The sequence below is a fragment of the Ranitomeya imitator genome, chromosome 4 (assembly GCF_032444005.1).
Source record: "Ranitomeya imitator isolate aRanImi1 chromosome 4, aRanImi1.pri, whole genome shotgun sequence".
NCBI lineage: Eukaryota > Metazoa > Chordata > Amphibia > Anura > Dendrobatidae > Ranitomeya > Ranitomeya imitator.
This window is the reverse complement of record NC_091285.1, coordinates 64,299,790-64,316,823: the sequence shown is the minus strand read 5'-3', so window position 1 is coordinate 64,316,823 and position 17,034 is coordinate 64,299,790. Positions and strand designations below refer to the sequence as shown.

The following is a 17,034-nucleotide window of genomic DNA, read 5'->3' as shown; positions in this document are numbered from 1 at the left end:
TGCATTGTGTAACACTGAGGCCAATGGCGTCCCCCTCATCCGATGACATCATCTACTTGGTACAACTGCCTGGTTTTCAGGTCTTGTACACAACAAAATCATTATCATAATTTCAGTAAGGAAAATGATCCGAGGGCCTTGTTTTCTTGACGAATTCTTATTTTGAGATTGCCTTGGCCCAAAGGGCTGCTATCACTGCAAGTGCCCTTACTACCACCATTCATAGAACCAGCAACACAGCTTTGCATCAAAATTGTGTTTTCTTTTTCTTCTATCCTCATGTTATCCAAGAACAATGGCTGACTGTTGATTTCTTCCCATAAATAAACTGAAAAAAGTTGTTATGTTGTACTATGTTTCTTAGCCCCTGGGGTGTTGTGTGTTAGAGAATCAGGGGGCATAACAAATACAGGTGTCATTGACATAATGAAAATCAAGGGCCCAACGAATCAAGACTAGAGTGAACAATTTAATGAAGGTTGTGCTGGAGTCAGACACTCCTGATTCATGAGGAGGTGTATGCTTCTTCATGAATCTGGATCATCTGATAAGTGCAATACACCTCTATGCGCCATGCCATTAATCTGGATCCAGTTGGGTTCTGGAGTGAGCATTCTGACATACTGATCGTCACAGCTCATCATGAATAAGATAAACTGTGGTGCTCCGCCCCCCACCGTGCCCCATCCCACCCCAGCTCTACCTATTGTGTCAGAGAAAGGCATCAAATATTTAAGTGCAAGTGAAAGTTGCAACATAATTTTGCGACTTTTTAAAACTCTAATGCCAGAATTCTGACATGAAAGCTTTGATGAATTGGGCCCTACATGTTAATTCAGCTGTGAGTAGGTGGACTGTCTTACACCGTCCCTACGTTGAAGACAACCATCATAGGCTTATGTGAAATGTGAACAGTGTTATGCATTTTATGTATTTAATATGTATGTGTATAATCCCTATGTAGTATGTTATAGTAATGCTTAGAATAGCGGGGTAGGTGCCAAAACCCATGATAGTGTATCAAGATAAGTGTTTATAGATAAAAGGAAGCAAGGATTACTAGTAATAAATGGTAGGAGACAGGCAACAGATAATGTATAGTTAATGTTACGTACATGTCAACAGTTTGGAGGGGAATAGTGTTAATAAAAGGAGAGGTACTTCCTGGTTAAATGTATTTAGAAGTTGTGGGAAATTAAAACAAGTTCTTCATGGACTTTAAGTGCAGTGGGCTGCTAGGGTCAACATGGGCCTATCACTCGGGGCAGGGGATAGACATACAACTCCTCCATGCAGATCCTTTCGTCAGGCTCAGGACCTCGAGATTGATGTTGGGGACATGGGGCATGTCGCTCCTACAAGGGAAGAGGGACACAGATCCTCAAAGGTAGAAGATGATGGAATCGGGGTGCACTGGAGAGGGATCCCAAGAGGTAGCGGAGACAGCAGGAAAATGGATGCTTTATCAGGAACAAGTGCTAGTTTTGAAGTTATGTCTGGTACCTGAGGAAAAGATTGTAACCTGTTGTGACCTATCCCACATGCTCCACTGTAGTCAAGCTGAACTGTAAAAACACTAAAATTTTGACTGTTGAAAAGCCCTTGGTGTCCAATGGATTGTGTGCGGTGTTTTCTGAAGATGGAAGCTTGGAGTCAATGGATGCCTATGGCTCACAATTGAGCGTAACGCACCCCACAACTAACAGCACACTGTGAATGAGACACAATTTTCCTGTTGGGTGCCAGAGTGTGCAGGAGATACCGCTCATCCATGACTACCCCGCTGGGGCACATTACACAACAGAGGAAGTGGACCAAGCAGAACACTGACTCCATCATTGAAGTGGCACTGTCAGATGCTACATTATCCTGATATGATTGAGATGAGTGATGTAGTATATACTTCATTACGCTTTTCAATTCCTCACTAGTCACTACTAATGTGCTTGCCAGAGGCAATGGAGGCAAAATGTGGTGTGCGTATGGTAGTACTACTGACAATCCACAATGTAGAGAGCATAGAAGGCTAGCACTCGACTGGTGTGAACTTGATGGTGCTAGTGAACGGAGCCAATGGTCTCATTAATCACAGAATTATGTATTCACTGCACTCATACCATGGAGGTTGCTTTATTTAAGAGATAAAGTTTATTCAAACAATATTACAGTAGTGGAGCGATAGGCAAATAACGTTTTGGCCAACCCGTGGCCTTGGTCACAATATCGCTGAAAACAGACAGGAAAAACAAACAATAAATATTAAATATTTACAAATCCAAATGTACATCTTTACAATATGCCAAAGCTTTATATACAATTCTGAAAACATGTCAAGGTAATTGCCAAGCGATTATGTCTAAGAATTTGGGCGTATAGCAACATGATATACCTAGTTAGCAAGGCGTTTCATAGAGAAACTGTTTAGTAGAGGCAAGACATGTATCCTAAATACTGAAGAAGGCAGACTAAAAGAACATACCCTGTTTGGATGGTTCCTTCAGGAATAAGTATGCGGTATCGCTAAGGTGATCAACAAAGGAAAGGGGGATAACATCCTGTTAGGAAGTGACAAGGGGTAATGAGTAGTTGATAATAATGAAAGTAATGAACATAGTGTTATCGAACACGTACTTAATACATATGATTGATGCAGAGGATTTATGAAGTATGCTAGTGCACTAATGTGGCCCCTGTGGATGTATAGATTTATAGATATTAGCACATATTGCGCAAGCGTTGATGCCCTGCACCACAGCGACACTATTTACTGAGCATCAGCACACATTGCGCAAGCGCCAATGCCCTGCACCACAGCGGCACTGCTCACTGAGTGTCAGCACACATTACGCAAGCGCCGCGAGCGCTCCGCGCATGCGCCGGCATCCTGCACCATGTCCGGTCACATGACTGGCTGAGGCTACATACAGCGGCATCACCCTGTACGCCACAACTTCCCTTCAGCCTGGACACAGCTCGTGTCGACTCCCTCCACTTTGCCACCAACGCTGGCTTCAACCACTGGTACCACAAACTGCCAACAGATGTGAGGCAACTCTTTCCACCAGATAAGTTAATCTTAATAAACCTTCAGCAGTTTTAATAGGTTTTCTTATTTTCCTTTCAGCTTCACCCATTTATTTAAGCAATACAGCGATATTACTAGTTGGACCAGCCCTTTACCCTTGCACCATACCGGCAAGTAATATATCACCCTGCACTCACTATGTGATAGCTTTTCAGGTAGATTTATCTATGACATTTCTCATCTTCTCCAACAGCTATTAACGCCAGACTGCGATGTTATTCTGGCAGCCACATACCTGGCTCTAGCTACTTTAATATATGGGCGAGTATTTACATTATTTGTTCACTTTTTGGTGGCACACTAGGTCCTACTAATATGGCCATACAACTAATACCTAGGGGAACCCCATTACATCACTACATGTTTATTCTTATCCTGTGATAATCTATACATCCACAGGGGCCACATTAGTGCACTAGCATACTTCATAAATCCTCTGTATCAATCATATGGATTAATTACGTGTTCGATAACACTATCTTCATTACTTTCGTTATTATCAACTACTCATTAACCCTTGTCACTTCAGGATGTTACACCCCTTTCCTTCGTTGATCACCTTAGCGACACCGCATGTTTATTCTTAAAGGAACCATCCAAACAGGGTATGTTCTTTTAGTCTGCCTTCTTCAGTATTTAGGATACATGTCTTGCCTCTACTAAACAGTTTCTCTATGAAACGCCTTGCTAACTAGGTATATCATGTTGCTATACGCCCAAATTCTTAGACATAATCGCTTGGCAATTACCTTGACATGTTTTCAGAATTGTATATAAAGCTTTGGCATATTGTAAAGATGTACATTTGGGTTTGTAAATATTTAATAATTTTTTTTGTTTTTTCTGTCTGTTTTCAGCGATATTGTGACCAAGGCCACTGGTTGGCCGAAACGTTATTTGCCTATTGCTCCACTACTGTAATATTGTTTGAATAAACTTTTTCACTTGAATCAAGCAACCTCCATGGTATGAGTGCAGTGAATACATAATACTATGTATACTGACAATCCACGGCTGACACCCTCATTGCCGCATTTCCTGATTCCCAGCTCTTGCTCCATACAGGTGCATCCTGACATGAAAGTGATCTTATGATTTATGTTATTGTTCCACCAGATTTCTGCCTATCTGTACCTGCACAAGATCTCCTTGATAAAGACCGCTCCTGGTTGAAACATTGGACCATATTTGTTTTTTGACTCCTGGCTGGATCAAATTAAATTTACACTGCAGCAAGACCTACAGTCTCATTTATTGCTGTTGTGCTGAGGTCCCCATCTCAATAAATCTGGACCAGGAGTCTCTTCCTCAAGCACAAAACTTTTTTAAAAGGACAGTGTGCTGGTCTTTCTCCTTCTTACATACAGGACAATTGCTGCAAGCAGTGTCGGTGTTGTTGCTGCTGCTAACAGCTTATACATTCTTATACATAATACTGTATTAGGATTTCTCTGGTATCACCCTATGACGTGTGTTCACTATGCCGTCTTTTGGTTTAGCATATATTTTTGACACAAGAATTATGTTTCCTTTGCTTCTAAACGTTGTTGACACTAACCGGGAAAGCTAGGCACTGGCAGGGTTTACATGGCAGATAATTAATAAGTTTTCCCATTCTTAACTAAAGATGCTTAACTTTAAACAAAGAGTTCACTACTTAGGTCCAAGTACATGCACAAAACTTTTCAGCAACAACCATCAGTGTTTCTGTGAACTTCCGGTTGTTAAATGGGACTATTCAAAGTGCTGTAAAATCATATATACCGTATTTTCCGGCGTATAAGATGACTTTTTAACCCCTGAAAATCTTCTTAAAAGTTGGGGGTCGTCTTATACGCCGGGTGTCGTTTTATACGCCTGGTGCAGACCAATGTGCATATGGTAAGTGGGGGGGAGTGGTCCTGATGACGAAGAGAGGGGGCATCTCACAGGAAAGTGTGAGTGGAGTATCCCCCTATTACCTCATTGTGCCAGCGTGGGGTTTCTGTGCTGGTGAGCGGTGGCAGCTCCTCTTTGTGCCGCGTGGGTGCTCTGTGCTGTGGGGCGGTGGCAGCATATCTTCATGCTCCGGAGATGAGATCTGAATCTGAGCATGCGCCACCTCCAGCGGCCATTTTCCCGGAGGCCACTGCATTGCTGGAGGAGCCCCGACACTGCACGAAGATACGCCGCCGCCGCCCCACAGCACAGAGCCCTAACGTTGCATGAAGATACACCGCCGCCCCACAGCACAGCACCCACACAGCACAAAGAGGAGTAGCCGCCGCTGCTCCCCAGCTGCTACAATGAGGTAAAAGGGGGATACTCCACTCACACTTTCCTGTGAGACGCCCCCTCTTTTCGTCATTGGGACCACTCTCCCCCAAAAGGAACATTAGTCGCCGGCCCTATAAGACGACACATGGCATATAAGAAGACCCCCCGACTTTTAAGAAGATTTTATGTTTTAACTGGAAAAGTTGGGGGGTCGTATTATACGCCCAGTCGTCTTATACGCCGGAAAATACGGTAGATTTATCATTATTAATATTTTAAAAAAATAATGATAATCCTTTTCATTCAACCAAACTGAAATGTAATTTATGGAAACCAAAATGTTAGTGTAGACTTACAACTGGAAACAAATATGTGGCAACAGTGGCCAGTATGTTGATGGGGTGTATAGTATCTAAACAAGAAAATTACAAAAAGTATTGGAAAAAAATGCAAAGTGACCATTAATATGAAAGGTGAAAAAAACACTGTGCCATGCCTTTACAAAGGAGGATGGTGCCAAAAGTCTAGGTAAACTCACATCCCAATTGCTACCCCCTGCAGACCGCAGTAGTCACATGGCGTGTTTAGGCATCTAACATTAATATATTTTTTAGCCAGCGTACACACTTTGGTATGTAAACAGTGGTGTTTAAGTTTCAGGATTCTGGAGATTTAAATAAAAAACTTTGCCCACTGCGTCCCACACACAAGCATTGCATTCAGAATTGGTTTTAGCTGCACAATTAGCAGAGGGGTAAATACTAACTCTCCTTGTTATTATGGATCGCTCACACTAGTGTATAAAAAAATCGGTCACATTCCCATCCAGTAGAGTGCGATGATTTTTTCTCACTTGTCATCTGTGTGCTATCAGTTATTTTTCTCAGCAATTAATAATCTTTTACAGGAGATTGCAATGTATCCATAAAAATCAGATCTCCTAAGTTGTCGGTGCTGATCGAAGTCCTCCTTCTCATTGATTTCCCTGCTGTGGGCTTCGGGAAAATGGGCATCGGAGGAGGCGTATGCACATATTGACATCTTGAGAGACTCATTAGTGCTGACATTTTAGGAGCCCAGAGCCTGCAGCCTCTCAGCTCTTGGACGCTCCCTCCGCCCCCCAGCTCGGGTCCCGCAGCATCACCCCACTCCTACCACCATCGCCAGTCTCCTAAAGCAGCGACCCTGTATCCTGTGATCCTGCTCCATTGCCCCTGATCCCCCGGTAAGCTACCATAAAATTTGACTATAAGACGCACGACTATTTTATTTAATTTTTTTTTCCTTTTGTCCTCCTCAAAATTTAGAGTGCACCTTATTGTCCCGTGCATCTTATAGTCTGATAGTGATATCAAGAACCTAGTATAAACAGAGGAAGTGGACTAGTTATACACCGTCGGTGGTTTGGATCTCCTCAGCAGCTGTTTAGCATCTGGAAGAGATACACCCACTCGCGCCTTTGTGAATTTTCAGTTCATCTTTTTATGTCGTCTGGTTTGATTAGAGGGATAAATTAACCCATATTTTGGGTGTTTTTTGGAAGTATTTTGGTTTAGTCAATTCTTTAACTACACTGATTGAGTTGTTTAAGATATTTAATTTAATAAAGAGTATTTTAATGATATTTAGGTAACCATCAATAAATTCTAAAAGCCATCTCATGCCAAAGCATTGTCTGTAGTCTTTATTTCGGCTGTTTAGAGTTAAATTCTAAAATGGGTCTACGATCCAATGGGCCTGCAAGCAACGTGTGACTTCAGAGCCATCAGTTGGTTATCCTTGTCCGAAGGGGCCAGCTCTAACAATTAAAAGCAACAATGAGCTGACTAGTAGTGTTGAGCATTCCGATACCGAGTTCCAATATTTTTGCGATATCGGGAATCGGTATCGGGAAGAAGAATCATGTGTAAAATAAAGAATAAAAATAAAAAATATTGATATACTCACCCTCAGACGCGCCCTGGTTGTAACCGCTGCAACCGCCATGCTTCCCTTCCTAAGAATGAGCGCGTGAAGGACCTGCGATGACGTCGCGGCTTGTGATTGGTCGCGTGAGCGGTAACATGAGCTGTCACGCGACCAATAACAAGCCGCGACGTCATAGAAGGTCCTTCACACGCTCATTCTTAGGAAGGGAAGCATGGCGGTTGCAGCGGTTACAACCAGGGCGCGTTCGAGGGTTAGTATATCAATATTTTTTATTTTTATTCTTTATTTTACACATGAATATGGATCCCAAGGCCTGAAGGAGAGTTTCCTCTCCTTCAGACCCTGGGAACCATTACAGGATACATTCCGATATTTGTGTCCCATTGACTTGTATTGGTATCGGATATCGGTATCGGCGATATCCGATATTTTTCGGATATCGGCCGATACAATCCGATACCGATACTTTCAAATATCGGAAGGTATCGCTCAACACTACTGACTAGAAATTGTAAAAAAAAAGTAAAATCAGCTAAAGTAGAACATGTATGGAATGTAGCCAAGGAAAGCAAGACAAATCCGAATAAATTATTTAAATAATCCAAAAAAAGGGGTTGCATAGGTGGGTCACCTACATAATGTTAATTGTAATTTATTCACTGAGGATCAAGAGAAGACAGAATCACCAATTTATTTCTTCAGCTTTGTACCAAAAAGGAGATAGAGGATGATGTACCCGATCCTGCTTCCTTTAATATGTCATCTAATTAATGCAGTAGGTTAAATATAGATCAGGTTCTTGTGAAGCTAGAAAAAATCAATGTGAAGAAGGACACAAAACGAGATAGGCGGCATCTGCTCAGTCACTGCTGGACCCCGGAGCATAACTTTTAGAGACTCCAATTGCTGGTACTGTGCCAAGCAACAAGAACAAAGCTAATGTGCTGACCTTTTTCAAAAGGGCTTCTGGTCTTTCCCGGGTAAATATAAGCCAGTAAGCTTAAGATCCATTCTTGGAAAAATGTTTGAGGGGCTTTTAAGGGGTTATATACAGGAGTATGCATTAAGAATGACATCATCAGTGAATAGCAGGGTTGTTTTACAAAGGATAAAAGTCAAACTAAATAACCTAAGATCATTGATTTTCATGAAGGGATGAGAAAAACCTGGATGGAGAAGAATCTGTGACTATTGTGTTTTTGTAAATTGCAAAGTCAATTTACACTGTCCCACACTTACAGCTAATGGGTAAATTAAAGTCTACAGGCTTAGGGTACCGTCACACAGTGACATTTTGATCGCTACGACGGCACGATTTGTGACGTTCCAGCGATATATCCGTAACGTTCCAGCGATCTCGCTGTGTCTGACACGCTCCTGCGATCAGGGACCCCGCTGAGAATCGTACGTCGTAGCAGATCGTTTGAAACTTTCTTTCGTCGTCTAGTGTCCCGCTGTGGCGGCATGATCGCATGGTGTAACAAAGGTGTGCACGATATTGTATACGATGTGCGCATAGTAACCAACGGCTTCTACATCGCACATACGTCATGAAATTATCGCTCCAGCGTCGTACATTGCAAAGTGTGACAGCAGTCTACAACGCTGGAGCGATATTGTTACGATGCTGGAGCGTCACGGATCGTGCTGTCGTAGCGATCAAAATGCCACTGTGTGACGGTACCCTTAGAAAGTAAGATTAGTAATCGCGTTGAAAAGTGACTCAGATACCGTGCCAAGAGAGTTGTGGTGAATGACTGCTACTCTGAATAGTCTTCAGTAATAAATGTGATTATTCATCTCATTGATTAATTACACGGAAGTCATGATTAATAGCATTGTTTCTATTTTTGCAGCTGACACCAAGCTATGTAGCATAATGCAGTCTACGGAAGATGTTCATGAGTTACAAGCTGACGTGGACAAACTGAGTATTTAGGCATCTACATGGCAGATGAGGTTTAGAGTGGATAAACATAAAGTTATGCATCTGGGAACTAATAATATCTGGGCACAGTAGGTTCTCGGGGGAGGAAAACTAGAAGAGTCACTTGTAGAAAAGGATCTGAGTGTACTTGTAGATCACAGACTAACAGAATGTATTGTCAATCAGTGGCCCTGAAAGATCGGTGGTATATTGTCATGTATTAGAAGATATATTTAAATTTGAAGGAAGGGGATGTAATACTACCACTTTACAAAGCCGTAGTGTGATCTGCAATTTGCTTTTCAGTTCTGGGCACCAGGTCATAGAAAGGATCCTCCTGAGATGGGAAAGGTAAAACGAAGAGCCACAAAACTGATAAAGATCTTAGTTACGATGAAAATTAAAATAATTCAATATATTTTGTCTCGAGAAGAATGGTATATGTGGGAACATAATTAATTTATACAAGCACATAAATTGCCTGTTTAAATCCTTTCCGATATCGGACGTAATAGTAGGCCGATGTTGGACTCCGTCCCTTTGATGTGGGTTCCAGCACTGAGCCCACATTTTTCTGGTACATGCCAGCATTTTTGAACAGCTGACATGTGCCAGCATTTTTGAACAGCTCACATGTGCTTCTAACAGCCGCAGGTGGAATGACCATCCACCTGAGGCTGTTAATTAGTTAAATGCCGCTGTCAAACTCTGACAGCGGCATTTAACACACACTTCCGGCAAGTGCGGTGGAAATCCTGCCCATCGGCACCTGTGTCACAAGACCTCGGGTCGCCAATGGGTTGGTATGACAATTAAAGGTCTCCAGTAGACCTCTATTTTTCTCACTGCTGGATTGCTATGAGAGCCGCTCTTTGTTTATAGCAAGTGAGCAATTCTGCTACATACAAGCAATCTGATCATCACCTTTATGTAGCAGAGCCGATCGGTTTATGACAGCTTCTAATCTCCCATGGAGACTATTGAAGCATGCCAAAAGTAAAAAACATTGTTTTTAAAAATATTAAAAAAATAAAAATACCTAAAAGTTCAAATCACTCCCCTTTCACCCCATTCAAAATAAAACAATAAAAAAATCAAACAAACACATATTTGGTATTGTCACTTTCAGAATCACCCTATTTATCAATATATGAGAATAATTAACTCGATCGCTAAATGGCATAACGAGAAAAAAGTCAAAACGCCAGAATTACATTTTTTTGGTCTCAACAACATTGCATTAAAATGCAATAATGGGCGATCAAAAGATCGTATCTGCATCAAAATGATATCACTAGAAATGACAGCTCGGTACGCAAAAAATAAGCCCTCACCCAACCTGAGATCACGAAAAATGGAGATGCTACTGGTATCGGAAAATGGCACAATTGTTTTTTTAAGGGGTATAGTTTCTCCTTATGGAGAGTGACATACCATCTTTGGCTTGTCAAGGTAAGGAGGCTTATTCGCCGTGCAATGCTCCTCTGGGAAATATAATATGCAAATTGCCTCTTCTGAGAAGAAGAGGACTTAAACTCTATAGCGCCACCTGTTGGAAGTAGCGATCCTACAAGTCACAATCAACCCTTTAACGAGTCGTGCAATATGACTCAGGATAAAAGCCAAATCAGTATCTCAATTCGCAGACACGGTGTTTCGAGCTGTTGGCCCTCGTCAGTGCGAAGCATGAGAACTGATTTGGCTAGGTGAGAGGCTCTGGACTGAGGTCTAAGGGGTATCGTTTCTCCTTATGGAGAGTGACATACCATCTCTGGCTTGTCAAGGTAAGGAGGCTTATTCGCCGTGCAATGCTCCTCTGGGAAATATAATATGCATATATGCCACTGTCACTCTCCATAAGGAGAAACGGTACCCCTTAGACCCCAGTCCAGAGCCTCTCACCTAGCCAAATCAGTTCTCATGCTTCGCACTGACGAGGGCCAACAGCCCGAAACTCCGTGTCTGCGAATTGAGATACTGATTTGGCTTTTATCCTGAGTCATATTGCATGACTCGTTAAAGGGTTGATTGTGACTTGTAGGATCGCTACTTCCAACAGGTGGCGCTATAGAGTTTAAGTCCTCTTTTTCTCAGAAGAGGCAATTTGCATATCTTGTTTTTTTAACAAACTTTGGAATTTTTTTTCATCACTTAGATAAAAAAAACCTAGACATAATGAATTTGGCATCCATGAACTTGTAATGACCTGGAGAATCATAAAGTCAGGATAGTTTTAGAATTTTGTGAACTTAGCAAAAATGCAAAACAAAAAATAATTGCGGAATTGCACTTTTTTGCAATTTCACCCCACTTGGAATTTTGTTTCCTGTTTTCTAGTACATGATATGTTAAAACAATTCATGTTGTTCAAAAGTACAACTTGTCCTGCAAAAAATAAGCCCTCAGATGGCCATATTGACCGAAAATTAAAAAGTTATGGCTCTGGGAAGAATGGAAGCAAAAAATGAAAGCGCAAAAATGAAAATACCTCTGAGGGTTAAGCGGTTAAAAAATATGGTAAAAAGCAGAATCATGTAAAGATCCCACAAAGGGGGGGTAGGGGTATTTTCTCTGTTTGGAGAAAAAATATTACATTTTTAAAGAAATGAGGCATTCTTTAAAGGAGTTGTCCAGTTTTGTTACAATAGCCTGCAGTCACGTAGAATGAATCCTCACATATCGCACAGCGCACACTGTCAGGATTCTGAAGGACATGCAACCACAAGAATGCGATATACATATCCCTGGCCACATGCTGTCTTGATCAATACAAGTGAATGGTGCAAGGCCACGAATGTCTAGTTAAAATGTGGCCAAGGGTATGCATATCGCAGACGTACCGACACATGAATGCCTCACACGACACCGGAAAACTCTGACAGCATGCTGTGCGCGTGATGTGAAGAACTACAAGTCTGCAACATAAATGCTTATGTAAATGTGTAAACTTCTTTTTAGAAAGTTTAGTGTAGTAGATTTTTTTTCAGCTGTATTATATACATGTAATATATAGTGTATACACAGCATATAGCTGGAGGCATATTCAGTAGCCGCAGGGCCCCAAGGAATTGACAGCATTATCAAATGTTGAGTCTGGTTCCGTTTTATGTGTCTTTGATTAACTTGTGATGTTAGGGGATTTGGAAGAAAATTATTAATATTCCAAAAGTAAGAAATGGTCATGAATGTCATGTGTAAGCATTATTGGAAAGATATTTTGATTCCTTCTTTCTTGTTCGAATTCAACTGTTTACATGGCGCCTCGCTGCTGAGCCTCACAGTGGTCACCAGTTACTTGTGGAGAACTGGCACTGAGTATTTGGAGCTTTTGCAGTGCCAACACATTTTGTACACATGGCATCCACTTAAAATCAATATGTTATCAGGCCCGGTGCCTCAGAGCCAGAGAAGCCATCACCAGTCTGACCAGACCAATAGATAGAGGTCCTATAGAATTTACACCCCTCTATATGTCCCAAAAGACAAGTCCTTCAAAAGCAGAACAAACTATAACCATCCGTACAGCCTTACTGCACATACTGGTGCCCACAATATCACTGCGACTGGCTGCATTAGAGTAGGCCTCATTCAATTAAGTATCGGCACTGCAAATGATCTATTATCTATCTATTATCTATCTATAATTCTATCTATCTTTCTGTTTATCTATCCATATATCTGTCTCTCCCATATACATCACTCTGTCTATCTATCACTGTCATAACCATGTATCTATATATCTATCATCTATCATTCTCTCTTTCTATCTATCTATCTATCTATCTATCTATCTATCATCTATCTATCATCTATCTATCCCATATCTATCTATTATCTATCTATCTATCTATCTATCTATCTATCTATCTATCTATCTATCTATCTATCTATAATCTATCTACGATCTATCCATCTATCTAGGCCTCATTCAATTAAGTATCGGCACTGAAAATGATCTATTATCTATCTATTACCTATTTATCTATCTATCTATCTAAATATCTATCTATCTCACATCTATCCTCTATCTATCTATTATCTATGTATCTATCAATAATTCTATCTATCTTTCTATTTATCTATCCATATATCTATCTCTCCCATATACATCACCCTATCTATCTATCAATCTCATAATCATCTATTTATCTATCATTCTCTCTATCTATCTATCTATCTACCATCTATCTATCTATCATCGATCTATCTATTTATTTATCTATTATCTATCTCATATCTATCTACAGTATCTATCTATCTATCTATCTATCTATCTATCTATCTATCTATCTATTTATCTATCTCATATCTATCTATCTATCTATCATCTATCAATCTATTGTCTATTTATCTATCATTTTGTTTAAGCTCACAATGGAGCTTTTAATAAAGTTGATCACTGAATGAGTGCTAATAAATTGATGACAGAGATTTTACTTGAATATTTATCTAGAAAGTGGAAATCTAACTTTTTTTTACATTTGCTGGTCCATCTATAGCACGAGTATTGTGAGCTATAAAATATAGACATTTAGGAAAAAAATAAATGTAAAAATAGAATAAATGCTCCATGTGCAGAAACCATTACCCAGTAAGTAACATCTGCATCCCCCAATGATAATGCTGGCATATTGGCCATTTTCCATGACTTGTGCTTTGCAGCCTCAGAAATGCCTCGTCAGCTGGTGTACACTGTGCTCACATCATAACCCCTGGACGACCACTGCAAATGGTGGTCTCGTTTCTGTCAAAGAACATTTTTCAACATGGCAGCAGCTCCTCTGCCCAATGCAGCGTGATCTGACCAACCGGCCACATGACTATCGTAAGCCTTAGTTAAAGGAATGTGCGCTGCAGCATTAATTAACCCTTGGAATAAAGAGGAGCTTTAATGATCCGGCTGTGTGATGCAGCTCCAACATTCTGCCTGCCCAAGGATTCTGCACTCCTTAGTGTTGGCTGCTTCAGCAGGAATCATAATCACTGCAGTTAGCCAGGAGGAAAAGGTGGGGGGAACATGGCAGATGTAAAGGGAGAAACTGCAAATACACTGAGACCCTTTGTTCTAAGGACAGAATGAGTATTGAAGGGGCTGCGAGATAATAAAGAGCTCATGTAGAAGGCATAGTAAACAGGCGAGCTGTCCATGGTGCCATCACGTTCCTATGCTTTGTATGGACGCCGCGTAGAATGGATGTTCCATCTCTACCTCAACCTGCAGAATTTCCACCAGATCTAAGGGCACAGCCATGATATGGTGAAACAAGCAGGAGACATGCATCGAGCGCCTTCCATCATTGTTTTTTGTTAATACGACAAGTGGTAAATGTTCATTGTAGGTGTTCACGGTACATTGACACATGGTGGTAATTAATGGCCGAATGCCTCGTCTGTGTAGGCTACCGTGTATCCCACCGTAGATACAAGATCCATATGTATGTGTGTATATATATATATATATATGTGTGTGCGTGTGATACTGCTATACACCGCACAGTCACCTATCCCTGGACATACATACATTCATCATAAAGACACATAATAATTAAAGATAACGCATGGCTCTTACCATTGGATGAACGAATAAAGCAGCAATATCCACACCATCATTTTGTGATGACAAAATGGTAAATGCAATAACGCCTTGTTTCCAACATTTGGCTTCTTTGGTGAACACATCTCCGACATTCCCCCCTCAATCTCCTCTCTTTCTTGCGAATGGAATAGTCCCGTTGTGCCCCCCACCCCCTACCAGGTGCATTGACTGTAATGATACATTCCGCCAGGCTGGGAGAATTAATATTTAAGAAATAGGATCCGCATCTTGTGGCGGCGGTACCCCCCCCCTCTGCTAACCCCCTCCGGTACTGACGGCTCACGCACCAGCTTCGGAGATCTGGAGGGGAAAAGCTAAAAACGGAGAGAAGGATGGAGAAAGCACACAGCAGATCTGCGCCTCGCACTGAATGCAGATTAACTACGCAGGGCTGACAAACAGCCTGGCTTTTTTTTTTTCATGGACGGTCCATGGAAAATGAACACTTTAGGAGGTAGCCTGTATGGATAGATTCCGCCTGTGAATAGCAATATCCTTGGAACAGAGCTGACAGAGACACTTCTCTGCCTTAGTGCAGGACAACCATGGTGTAGAAGAGCCTATTCCCTCATCATGGATGCTAAGCAACCCAGGGATGCTGATTGTTGTCTTGCTCCTTGCTGCTCCCCCTCCTCCTGCCTGTGCTCCACAGCAACTGGCTGCAGTGAGGAGGGAGAGGAGGCCGAGGGACAGGCACCGGCTGACCCCTAGATAAAGAGGGTGAAGGCGAGAGCAGGAGCCCTGCTGACAGTCACTGACTCGTGGAGAAGGACGATGGGCAAAACAATGTCACTGCAGGAATGCCAGCAGGAGTCATCTGTGTCTTGTGTCCGGTGTGATTTACCGAAAACACAGCGGTATCTAAAACAGAAGAAAACTTTTGTAAACCAGTACTAACAGCAAAGGCACAAATAACCAAAACAGAACTTGTAATGCTACATATAAAAAATTTATAAGAAACCTCAAATTAAAATGTCATCCCACAAGTTTATTGTGGGGCCCAAAATACAGCGTCCAAAGCTCCACAGAATCTACAACACTAACTATATGCTGGATTCATGTGATCATAAGCCGAAATACCAGATATGCATAATCTGGAAGGAGATCAGCGGCGCCCTGGGCTCCGGTGTATGATGTAGCTTAGAAAATCATTTTTAAATTTCCACTGAGTGTGTACCTTTAAAGAATCACTCCCCTTACAGTTTTTATTCATTAATGTGTTTATACATTCATGTAGTGTAGTGTGAGTGTATTATTATATTCACCTATCGCCACTCTCTCCAGTGTTCAGCTCCGTTCTTCTTCTTTTCTCAGTGACATCACAGCTCCGCAGACTGTCTTGGTAACATTGTGCTCTATGTTGTCCATAAGTGAGTGCTTCAATGTCAGTCTGTGGGGTGTCAGAACGAGGATCTGTAACACCCCAGGTAACCGGTTGTTACAGTGATGTTGCCTTCCTTTCAGGCAGGGCGATATCACGCTTGGAGGCAAGGAGGATTCTCTTTACCAGGTAACGCACCCACATTCAACACATTCTAAATCCAGGTCAGAAGGGGGAGCTCTGAAACCGGATTCAGGGGAGCTTCCCTCAGATAGTTATATCCTAGCCTGGAGGAGGAGTTAGGGAGTTGGTTCAGGGAGACCAAAGGAAAGCAGTTGGTTGGAGGGAGAGGAGAGAGAAGGAAGTCTGAAACTGAGAGCAGACAGTGGAGACGTGCAGCCATGACTGAGCTGCAGCTCCAGGGAAGGAAGTGAACGCAAGGGGTTGAAAGTGGTGGAGCTACTGAGGAAAGGAGCAAAGTGGAGAAGGAAAAAGGATCAGAGGGGAGCTGTGACCGGGCACCCTCAGAGCCGAAGCACAGGAACTGGGCATCAGGAGCCCAAGGTTATGGCGTACTCCAGGACACACAGCAGAATCGGAGGGCATAGGACTGTATGTTATTTGCCCCAACCACACCTGAAGGTGAAGCAGCACCTGAAGAGCCTGGGTCATGATAGAGACCCTATAAAACCTCTCAAGTTGCCAACCATACAGATAACTGTCCCAGGACAGAAGAGAGAGGACTTTGCCAGCAGCTACAGGCAGCAGGGACCTCACACACTAGCGTGAGTAGGAAGGCTTACGGACCTCACCTGGGAGAGTGATTTACTATTGCCTCCAGGCTGGCCAGACCATACCATCACCTGTTCCTGGTACCCTGGACTGTGGACTGCTACTGTTAGTAAACCAGGCAAAGACTT

The 17,034-nt window shown here is 42.0% G+C and overlaps 1 protein-coding gene across 2 annotated transcripts in view; it reads right to left on the bottom strand.

Annotated features, from left to right (window-relative positions):
- The window catches only part of GABRG2 (gamma-aminobutyric acid type A receptor subunit gamma2), a 261,450-nt gene extending 246,016 nt beyond the window's left edge, over positions 1-15,434 (bottom strand). The window contains exon 1 of one of the 2 annotated variants that reach the window (XM_069763791.1): positions 14,767-15,434. In XM_069763791.1, the coding sequence (XP_069619892.1) occupies positions 14,767-14,885 (119 nt within the window). In that variant the 5' untranslated portion in view covers positions 14,886-15,434. The remainder of the gene's footprint in view (positions 1-14,766) is intronic. The other variant, XM_069763790.1, reaches the window with a different exon arrangement.
- Positions 15,435-17,034: the final 1,600 nt, after the last annotated feature.